The sequence below is a fragment of the Medicago sativa genome, chromosome 7, assembly GCF_051527215.1.
Source record: "Medicago sativa cultivar Bolivia chromosome 7, Bolivia_mono, whole genome shotgun sequence".
Lineage (NCBI taxonomy): Eukaryota > Viridiplantae > Streptophyta > Magnoliopsida > Fabales > Fabaceae > Medicago > Medicago sativa.
Genome location: NC_140755.1, coordinates 92,614,676 through 92,626,266, shown reverse-complemented (window position 1 = coordinate 92,626,266; position 11,591 = coordinate 92,614,676). Strand labels below are relative to the sequence as shown.

Genomic DNA, 11,591 nt, shown 5'->3' with positions numbered 1-11,591 from the left:
TTTAGACACACATGAAAAAAATCAATAAACATGTAAACCAACTAAATTGACACTTTTTTTTTCCTGAATGAAAACAAGATGCTTAACAATTACTCCATCGGTTCAAAATGCATTTCGTAATCAATCATTTCATACATGTCAATGTACAACTTTGACTGTTGATATCTTTAATTATCTAAAGTAAAAAATTATAAAAATTTAATATTTTGAAAATATTTATCGAAATAAATCGAACAATATCTTACATGCTAACATTTGTATTTATATGTTAGTTGAAAAATATAGTCAAAGTAAGTCATGTAAATAGTGCATATTGCATAAAATGCGACATATATTTTGAAACGGAAGGAGTAAATGATAAACTATCTACAAGTCTCATTTCAACATTTCTTAATAGTATCAGCCAAGTAAATTATCAGCAAGTCACAAGCAAGTACCTGAAGTTAAAACACTATTAAGTCCAAAAATATTCACCATATGTCCTAATTTCTAGACACATTAGTACATTTTTAAGTTCAACGCTTCATTTAATTTGTCTGTTATTGCAACAAGCCTTAGCTTATTGTCCTCGTAAACTTCTTTAGCAGTTAGCACTATAGACAACTAATCAACTTTTTTTTAGTACAAAAGCACAACTTTTTCCTTACATCAAGTAAAGAGTAAGTACAAAAAATCTTGTATGGCTTGTTGTGGAGAGCCAAACAATTCAGAGGGACATCTTTCAACTCATGATGAAAAACATGAAGTCTATGGGCTTCTTTGCAATTCATATTAAGAGCTTGACCATGCTGCATATTCACTAGCTCCAAACTTCATACGAATAGGGCCAATTCTTCCGGGCAATAATAACAAGGACACTCCGGAGGAAACTTTTGGGCATCATAAGATCGAACTTGTTGAAAAATATTGTTCCCACGTCAAAGGATTCTAGAAAACACCACGAAAATACCAAAATAACTTCATCGACAATTAACTATTGATGGATTTTAACCAGCGGTAGTTAACCGCCGATGGAAATTGGGGTTAAATTTGTCATTTTATGATGTTTTTTAGCTTTGTTTGTAGTGTAAACAACAATTTTCAATCGTAATACACATTGGATTTGAAAGCTTCACAACTTTTAGTCCAATCCAATATAGGGTTGCATTTTTTATAAAAAAAATAAATAAAAATAATATCTTAGTAGTATTAAACTTGTCACCTCATGTCCTAGTGAGTTTAACTCAGTTGGTATGGACAGTGCATAAAATATGCAAGGTCCGGGGATCAAACCCCGGTCACCACAAAAAAAAAAAACTTGTCACCTCATGTTTTTTAGGATGAATGAGTGTTTATCAAAACGAAAAAAAAAAGTAAAAGGTTGTAAATATTTTAAACAATAAAAGTCAATGTTTTTCAAAAAGAAAAAAAAAAGGAAAGGAAAAGGTTGTAAATATTTTAAACGATAAAAGACTTAAAGGAAGAAAAGAAAGAAAGAAAGAAAGAAAAAGATAAATTGGTTGGTCCAATTTGTAACCTTGCATAGGCGTGAGTTCAACTTTCGCTTCCGGTTTAAGGACCTTGTTAGTGGATAATTTATTAGCACTTATGGCAAATCTATTCGTGTCTTCTTGAGATATGCCCTGACCTTGATGAACCCCTAGGACCAACTCACATAAACTTAAATGAGTGTGTTTTGCCTAAAATATTGTGTACCACGTACCCAGCAAACATTACAAAGACACTACGTCTAATTTCCATAAACCTGGATCTGAAAATTACCAGGATGAGCCTTTAAAACTTAAAAGCCTCAATCTAACTTTCGCAGTGAATTGAAATTTCATGCAACTAAAATTTTAAACAAAAATAAATAAATCCCGGAATATCTTGGAATATAAAAGGAATTTTGTGGCAAAAACTAAGTTGTCCACGATAATATATTTGTCTAGTCATAATCTTGTAGCAAACCACAAATCTAAACTTTAATGCTAAGGGGTTTGTCTCAGACTGAAAACTCTATGATCTATTGCAAAACATTTCTGCAGAAAATAGAAACCAACTTTTGCCTTGTAATAGAGTTGACCAAAAGGAAAATTGTCACTTCAACAAATTTCAAAGAAGCCCTCTTCTTCTCTTGTAATCACTAACTGTTAATGTCAGCTGATGACTCCTTCCATCGTTTTCTGGGACTCGAAATCCAACAACTTCTTCAATTCTCTGTTTTTTTGCCATAAACCCTGCCTGAACTCCCTGCGCTCCACCAAACTTTTGCCACATTGCTAGCGATATTGGCAACTCAAAATCATGCAGTACATTTGACTCTGTTCCTTCATCCACTGGAGCTCTTGTGTCTACCAACTTTCCAGCACCAGCAGCAGCTTCCAAAGCCTCGGCAGTGGCCGTCATACCAGCTCTAATCCCATGGGTGCCTCCATCACCCACTGCACCACCAGAAGTATTATTTCCAGCTGCAGCCTCTTCAGCCGGTTTTGAATTATAGTAGTTCCTTGATCTAGTCCATCTCCTTGAAAAAGGATCATAACCTGCCTCCCCTGCTTTCAATACTTTATTAACTGGCTTTAAATCAGAAGCATTTTTGAAGTTCTCAAACCTGTTCTTTCTGTTCATCTCAGAAAGCCTCAGAGCCTTGGCGTCCTTCTCCCGAGATTTCCGGGATTCCTTCAATTCTTGCAGTTTTGTCTGGATCTTCTCTACTCCGGCTGCATCGTTCTTGCTTTCTGCGATTTCCAATTCCCTTTTCAACCGGTCCTTCTCAGCTGCAACATTTAGTGGCCTCCGTGAGATAGATTTTTTCTCTTCTAACATCTACTTCACAGTAGCTGCTGAGTAAACAAAATTATTAATCTTCTGCATGGCTTGCTTTTTTTTCCACCACATCTAGCCTCTTCAGCATTCGGCCACCACTTCGCTCTACTTCCTTAACCCACTGTTTAAACTCCTCCTCAAGCGGGGGAGAATCGCTAACCATAGCCATTTGCCACCTCGCAGCAGAGGTCTCATTTCCCCAGATAACATTCAAGTACTTGTATGTGGTTCCATTATCTAATTTATACAGCCGATCAGGATCTGAGGCATCAACATTTTTCACCATACACAACCTGTAGATAGGTCCAGTCTTTGACCTGCCAATATCAACCCTTATAAAACAACCAACAATTAACTCCTCAAAAAAAGGCTCCATAAACCATTTCGTAAGTTTTGACCTTGGAATGGTGATTTCTTTTATGTCCTCAAACGAAGGCTCCATAAACCATTTCGTAAGTTTTGACCTTGGAATGGTGATTTCTTTTATGTCCTCAAACGAAGGCTTTTCAAATCCAGGCATTATCTTGTCATCATCGCTGTCAATAATCCCTTCATTTTCAGACAAACCTTCAACATCCTCATCACTACGGGACCTACTTTCACTTTCACTATGACTTGAGCTGCTGAAATTAGGTTTCCCTATTTGCGACAAAACCTCCGATCCTGCACTTTTAGACCCCACTTTCAGCTCGTGCTTGGATTCCGGCTCTCGCTGTTTCAGCCTCTTAGCACGCAGTTCATTCAATGCACCATCCTTAGCAGCATACCTGTCAGAAGATCTAGTAGATGACATCACACGAGAAGACGGAAGAGGCGGAGTCTCTCTTCTTGATACATATTTCCCTTCTCACGCTTCGATGCTATCTTCGACAAAATATCCTTATCATCCTTCTTAGCAGCCCTATCAGACAAAATTGATTTTTTGATGAAGGTGGGAGAGCATGTTTGTTTATACCAGCAGCCTCCAAAAGGTCATTTTCTAAATCAGCCATAATTTGTCTGCATGCATAACACAATGTATATAATCAATCAATCAATCAATAAACTCAATATTGAAAGTTAAAACAACAAAACAGTGAACACAACGAAGCAATAAACAAAAGGGTGTGATTTCGATACTAAAGTGATAGTATAATAATAGTTTCGAAAGTAGGAATTGAATAGAGAGAAGAATGTGGAGAACATTACCGTGTATTTCGATGAAAACACGAAACTTAGCAGCTTGTTGGTATCACAATGGAAGATTGAGAGAACAAAACCCTAACGCAACGCAAAACCCTTTTCGTTTGATTAACACACGAATGAAACCAAACCAACGTTGTCGCGCATATTTTGTTCTTTCAAAGAACGTCTAAACGCGTCGTTTCGATTATTTGTTTTTTTAGTTTAATAAGAGACTTTTTTAAGTGATATATATATATATATATATATATATATATATATATATATATTTGTCAAATAGCCTAATGGTCGTAGCTCAATATTTTAAATGTTGATGATGTGCCCGCGATTTGAACCCCGACATCTGAATATATTATACATTGTTTATACCAATTGAGTAAGCTTACGGGACTAAGTGATATTTTTTTAGTTAACTTTCCTAAGAGAAGAGTAATATTCGATAAATTTAGCTTGATCAATAATTGTTTTTTTTTTATAAATAATTTGTCATTGATTTTTTTTGAAAGGAAAATGATTTGTCCCTTTCAATTTTTTTTTGTCATTGATAAATTTCATTAATCATTTAAGTTCAATTATTTAATTGTAATAATTTAATAAACAATTAAAATAGTTTTTTCACTAACATTCCCTAAAAAAATTAAAATAGTTTTTTCACTAACATTTATATTTATATTTACACTATCTATAATAAAGAAAATATGTCATTTTAAGCTGGCTTTTTTCTCATTACAATTATACTCTTAAGCAAATTTGATTATAGGAATGCTATTTTGTTGGTCTCATTCAAAAAGATAAGAATTTGTTATATTTTTCTTAAAAGATATTATTATATTTGTTATAGCGTTGGTATTATTGAAAAAGATAATTGTAGTTTGTTAAAATATGAAAGCGCAAAATATCTATTATCTATATCTATAATTTTAATCAAAATTTAAAACAATTTAAATAAAAAATTTATAAAAAAATTGTTTATTACTTACACGCATTGACGCAATAAAAAAGAGTGAACAGACGGACACACGTTGGCGCAATAATTATAGTTTTTTAATACTTATGATTAAAATATATTTTATTTTAAGAATATTATAACTATTTAGATTACATTTTAAAAATTCATGTAAACCCTTCGAAACCCCATAAACCCTAATCCGTTACTATTTTTTAGTTTCTCAAATAAGGATTATTTTGTATTATGAAGAAAAATGAACCCGTAAAGTCTTCTCCTCTCAATGTTATCTATCTCTTCTACTTGCTCCTTCTATTCTTCCAAAACACCCCTCTCATTTCCCTCTAAACTCGCAAACAAAGCTTAGATGTCTGAAATCTCGCTATTTTCCTAGTTGTGTTTACTTGTAAAGGCCCTACCTAACTACACCCGAAGTATTCACGAGGCTTGCTGGATTCTGAATAGAGGCAGTTTATGCAGAGTTAGAGCATGTCGTTTAATAATAAATATGTAGAAGGATAATTGACTACCTCTTCAACATGGTTACAACGTTTGATCCTCAAAACCTCATAACTCTGACCTCTTTCAGGTGTCCCGCCTCATTCTGCATGAAAGTGGAAACTTGGAATATTCAGTTGATAAATGCAGTTTTTCTACCTTTTGAAGCCTTTTAAATTCTACAGTTGCCCTTGCTCCTCAACCATGCTCCTCAAAAATTCAAATCAAACGGACACTATGATATGGGGCCTATACAAAAGGTGAATTTATGTTAAAAGTGCTTAGCATGCTATAAGATACTAGGAATAGTCTGAAATGCCTCAAGGTTCTAAACTAGCAAACTCAATGTGTGGTTTGGCTAAAGCTTTGGAATCTTCACACTATTCCAAAGCATGTTCACTTCCTGTTTGTCTTGGACGTAGTTCAACTAAGGAAAATATTGACCATCTTATCAAAGATTGCACTTGGGTTAAACAAATTTGGTTCCATTCTCTCTTATGTGTTTGTTTTGAGGGTCTCAAATAGGGGTATAAACATGTCATATACAGGAATCTACGACCTAGTTATGTTAGGCTCAAGTTAGATCCAATTTTTATTTTTTTTTCAAAATAGAGAAGGCTAAGCCTTTTTTATAAGTATGCTAAGACTTTTTTAAAAGGTTGTTTAGTTTAAAACGTCGGACCACGAGCCATAAAAAAAAGCTCTTTAGGCCTATGCTGGATGAAGTACCAAAAATGCCAAAACTTAATGTATTTGTGGTGGAAGTGAGAACATATGCTGGATAAATGAATTAGCATATGAATGCAGAAAACAGAAGTGGTTTGAACATTAATTTAAAATTCAATATTAAGCATGTCTAAGTTTATCAATGATATAATATATCTTTGAGACATATATCACATAAGTCCATGCATTTGCCAAAGATGATTTAATAATGGAACATCCATGTTGATGCAACATGAGGGAGGGATCATTATAAATTGTACATCATGGAGATGCTAACCAAGAAACCTGTATTCCACCATCTCAAATATTATCAAAAACTAGTTCAGCTAAGACAGGGAATGATGCGAAGAGAAAGATATAAGGGCTAAAATGTTTGTAACAAATTCAAGGATTCACTACTATATAGATTTCTCACATATTATCAATTTCTTTTTCTACAAAAAAAATCTCAATTTCCATCACAATAACTATTAGTGTGTAACAAATTTCATTGGAACATTTAGTATAGGAGGCCAATAAGACAGTCACGGTTGAATGAAAAAAGTGGTGGTTCAAGCACTTAGGCTCACGAGGCATCATTAATTGTGAGCTAGAAGTGCGGCAGTCTGTTATCCCTCCATTGTCAAGAGCCGAGGTGATCGTTGTTCTGCAAAACTAGCCTCAAGCAGTGTCCTCTAGACTAGATTCTGGTAGACTCAAGACTTCGCCTAAAGTCCCATGGCTAAATCTCAACTTGGAGTAGGCAGGCCAACATAGTGCAACCAGTAGCCCAACCCGACAACATGTTCCACCACCTTGTTATCCCTCCATTGTCAAGAGCCGAGGTGATCGTTGTTCTGCAAAACTAGCCTCAAGCAGTGTCCTCTAGACTAGGTTTTGGTAGACTCAAGACTTCGCCTAAAGTCCCATGGCCAAATCTCAACTTGGAGTAGGCAGGCCAACATAGTGCAACCAGACAACATGTTCCACCACCTTGATGCCCCTGATTGGGTTACATGCTGGAGTTACCCAACTCAGCAAGCTGACAGCCTCGTTAGAAAGTGATAAACATGAATTTGTGTCATATATTACATGATGTGAGACTCGTCAATGTTAACAATTTTTCATGTCATACAATCAATTTTAAAATAACCACACAAAAATGGAATGGTGTGATAAAATAGTTGATTTTTTTATTAAATGTGAATGTAAAACTATTCACACTAACAATACATATCCTTTGATTTCTTATAAGCATATATTTAATCGTCAGTCTTTTTTTTTTTTGTCAAAAATTGTTGTCTTTTATACTTTTAGTGATAGTCTTTTATTTTTTTTTTTGAAGGAGTGTGTTTAGTCTTTTATTATGAATTTTAAGTTTGAAAGTAATACCGAGCCTTTGAAAACGGCATAAAAAAATACTACACCTAAGACAGGAATAAAAAACTCATATAACTCATATAAATGTTTATTATAATACCACCACAAATTATAAGATTTATTTATCATTTCATTCCTGAGCTTGTGTTGTGTGATTGGCATTTTCCGTCTGTGGTCTCCTCACTCTCAATTCTCAATTCTCAATTCTCAATCTCATATCTCATCTCAATGGCATCGACTCAAGGTCAAGTCATTACATGCAAAGGTACTTTCTTCTTCTTCTTCTTCTGTTGTCAATTATTACAATCAAACCCTAACTCTACAACGACGTCGTTTTGAATGAAGCTGCGGTGGCCTGGGAACCCAACAAACCCTTAACAATTGAAGATGTTGAGGTCGCTCCTCCGCAAGCCAACGAAGTCCGAATTCAAATCCTCTTCACCGCTCTCTGTCACACCGATGCTTATACTTGGAGTGGCAAAGATCCTGAAGGCCTTTTCCCTTGCATTCTCGGTCACGAAGCTGCTGGGTGGCTATTCATTCTACGCTTACATTCTGCAATAATCAAATTCACTTCTTTTACAATTCAATTCAAAATTTTATTTTTATTACTTTATTAGGGGATATTGTTGAAATTGTTGGAGATGATGTTACTTTTATTTATTGACAAGTTTGCACAAATTAAGAAAAAATGTATAAATTTTCTCAAGTTGTGTTGGATTTTGGTAAGAGTAAACATGATAACATTAGAACTGTGGATGGTCTCAAATATGATGATGAAAACTAGACTCAGGTGGTTTGGGCATGTAGACAGAAGACCGGAAGGGGAGTCAAATCACGAATATCTAAAATAACTATAAGAGAAACTATTAACAAGGATTTAGAGATTAATGAGTTGATACAAATATGGTTGAATCCACATTTTATCCATGTAGCCGACCCCATTTAGTGGGACAAGACTTGGTTGTTGTTCTATAACAAGTACTTTGACTAAAGCACCCTTGTTATATATTGTTGTATTCACATTCATTATAAATGCAAAATGGAAGATATTGAATCGGGAGTGATGCATATAGTATTAATTAGATGGTACAATTGGAAAAAATTAATTAACATTGTATTGAAAATTGAAAGAAGTTTGTTATTTTAGAACTTCTTTTTGCAAATGGGTCAGTCATTTTGGGTTGGATCCGAGGGAGTAAAGTATTACATTCATTCTGAAAATTACACATTCACTTAACTTGATTATGGTTGATATTTTTTTTTTTTTTTTAATTATTATTAGGATTGTGGAAAGTGTTGGAGAAGGTGTGACTGATGTGAAGCCTGGGGATCATGTGATTCCATGTTACCAAGCTGAATGTGGAGAATGTAAGTTTTGCAAATCCGGCAAGACAAATCTCTGTGGCAAGGTTCGTGCTGCTACTGGCGTTGGGGTTATGATGAATGATCGTAAGCCTCGGTTTTCTATCAAGGGAAAACCCATTTACCATTTTATGGGAACTTCTACTTTTAGTCAGTACACTGTTGTTCATGATGTTAGTGTTGCTAAGATTCATCCAGATGCTGCTTTGGACAAAGTTTGTCTTCTTGGATGTGGTGTTCCAACCGGTAAACTCTTGAACATTATCCTATTTTCTGTTAGTGTCTTATAGGAGAAATATCTGTTATTGTTTTTTGAGTTATATGTGTAGGTAGCATTGTACCTTATCCTCTCTGCGCATAATTTGTCACTAATGAATTCACGACGTGTGTTTGGTTGGGCAATGATTTAAATGTACCCATGGAGATGTATATCATCACTACTGCTGTGTCATACACTTATCTGATTGGAGTTACATTTTGTTCCTGTTGCTTAACCATGATCATGCACTTTGTAATGTGATAGTTTATTGATCCGTATAGTACATCATAAAAATGTTGCTTTGTAGACCTTTTGTTTTCTTCCCTTTCTTAATGCTATTGAAGTCTTCCCAAAGTGTGGACTTAATACTAATGTTGGACTTCTGTAAAAAAAAAAAATGCTAATGTTGAAATAAACAGTTTGCTTTTGATTTCCATATTAGTTATTATATTTCTTCCTCAACATGTTGTCATTATCTGTATCTTTCGTTGACCCAATTCACTTGTTTTTGTGAATTTATAATGACTATTTTTTTTTCCTTTCACTTTATAGGCCTCGGAGCTGTCTGGAACACTGCAAAAGTTGAGCCAGGGTCCATTGTTGCTATTTTCGGCCTTGGAACTGTTGGGCTTGCTGTAAGTTTTTAAAGTTACAATATCAGATGTTCATGTTTTTGCCTGTTTGTGTGCTACTGTATGATTCATTATTTATACTTGACAGGTAGCAGAGGGTGCAAAATCTGCTGGTGCATCACGGATTATTGGCATAGATATTGATAGCAACAAGTTTGATACAGGTACATCTCAAGCTTGTTTATCTAATAACCTGGACAATGTGTTTATAATGTTGTGAAGTGTTTTGTTGGCTCCCTTTTCGATTCTTAGTTATGTTTAATAATGCTTTTCCAAATAACATGACTATCACTCGGCATCTGACAGTCCTATATAAACGAAGACGATGATGACGGCAGTATGACATGGCTTTATCATGATCTTGATATTTATTTGTAGTAATTGATTTGTTCCCTTATTGTTTTTCTTTTCTCATACCTGTGACAGAGTCTAGACCTATAGTTATACATAACTGTCTTACTATGAGCTATTTTATGTTTGTTGTTTTCTCAGTCTTGGTTCTTGTGGTGCCAGGGTGCTACAAAAGATTCTTCTTCACCTGATCTTGCTCACTTGTCTTTTGCTATTTTACATTGCAGCCAAAAACTTTGGAGTCACTGAGTTCATTAATCCAAAAGACCATGAGAAACCAATTCAGCAGGTTATAGCTGATCTAACTGATGGAGGAGTCGATTATAGCTTTGAGTGCATTGGAAATGTCTCTGTGATGAGATCTGCTTTGGAATGCTGCCACAAGGTTAATGCTGCTTCCATTGCTGTTTCATTATTAAGTCAAATTTTTAAATATTCCACTGGTGACTGGTGGCTGTACATTATTAAAACATTCTTTGTTTTAAATTTCCAGGGATGGGGGACATCAGTTGTTGTGGGTGTTGCTGCGTCAGGGCAGGAAATATCAACTCGCCCTTTCCAGTTGGTGACTGGGCGTGTATGGAAAGGAACAGCTTTTGGTGGCTTTAAGAGCAGGTCACAAGTGCCTTGGCTTGTTGAAAAGTACTTGAAGAAGGTAATGGTTTTTCACGTGTCCAATCCAATGTATGAATATAAGATTGTTGGTAAATGGTAACACAAGGATAATTAGTATACTTTCTGCTTTTGCAGGAAATCAAGGTTGATGAGTACATTACCCATAATTTGACTTTAGCGGAGATCAACAAGGCTTTTGATCTTATGCATGAAGGGAAATGTCTTCGTGTTGTGCTTGCATTGCATTGATGAAGTGATTTGGTCCAACATTGATACCTTGGGTTGCTGTTTTCTTCTTCTATGGCGGTTGCAGTTAAATAATCCGAGTGGCTGTAGTTTGTAAAAACAGATGATATGGTTTATAATGTGGACGGTATTCCAATCTGATTTGAAGGTCTTTGCAATCGATAAACATCCTTTTTTGAGTTATGGGTTATGACTATTGCTTTCTTCTATGTTAAAAGAAAATTTATATTTTCTTGTTTTCAGTAATTTTTTTTCTTCAAAGACACGTAATTAGATTATTCTACGAACTTATCATTCAAATTTGCACCATATACACGATAGAATAGATTTTCAAATTACAGTATGCTGCGAGAGATGAAAGAAAGTATAAATGGTACCATGAAGTTGCCTTTGAAACGAAAAGGGACATGAAGAATACGATTAAGATGGATCAAAATAGAACATAATGTCGATGAAGTGATAGTGCGAATTAAGAATACCTCGTTGCACATGTGCACAATGTCGAATGTTTATATTTACCTGAAAATCTTACCGTGATTCCAATAGGCAACACACAAAACAACGGTCAAGATGACGTTTTTTACAGGTGGTTGGTTAGTGATAGATA

At 34.9% G+C, this 11,591-nt stretch overlaps 1 protein-coding gene and 1 pseudogene across 2 annotated transcripts; one reads left to right on the top strand and one right to left on the bottom strand.

The window, feature by feature from the left end:
* Positions 1–1,846: 1,846 nt before the first annotated feature.
* Positions 1,847–4,973, bottom strand: LOC146910335 (protein RTF1 homolog pseudogene; annotated as a pseudogene). Its single transcript, XR_015020251.1, has 3 exons — positions 4,964–4,973; positions 3,270–3,767; positions 1,847–3,203 (listed from the first exon to the last, which is right to left on the bottom strand). The product of XR_015020251.1 is annotated as a protein RTF1 homolog pseudogene (transcript).
* A 2,692-nt stretch (positions 4,974–7,665) lies between these two features.
* LOC146910334 (alcohol dehydrogenase class-3) lies at positions 7,666–11,212 on the top strand. Its single transcript, XM_085727717.1, has 8 exons — positions 7,666–7,781; positions 7,862–8,045; positions 8,802–9,127; positions 9,693–9,775; positions 9,861–9,936; positions 10,351–10,508; positions 10,617–10,778; positions 10,874–11,212. Exons 1-8 carry the CDS (start codon positions 7,745–7,747, stop codon positions 10,985–10,987), a joined length of 1,140 nt encoding a protein of 379 aa, XP_085583843.1. The 5' UTR covers positions 7,666–7,744; the 3' UTR covers positions 10,988–11,212.
* Positions 11,213–11,591: the final 379 nt, after the last annotated feature.

Excerpts from the sequence above, each read along its gene's own strand:
- LOC146910334 (XM_085727717.1), top strand. The coding sequence starts at position 7,745 with ATGGCATCGACTCAAGGTCAAGTCATTACATGCAAAG. Across the intron at positions 9,128-9,692 it reads TGGATGTGGTGTTCCAACCG|GCCTCGGAGCTGTCTGGAAC; the intron begins GTAAACTCTTGA and ends TTCACTTTATAG. Across the intron at positions 10,779-10,873 it reads TTGAAAAGTACTTGAAGAAG|GAAATCAAGGTTGATGAGTA; the intron begins GTAATGGTTTTT and ends CTGCTTTTGCAG.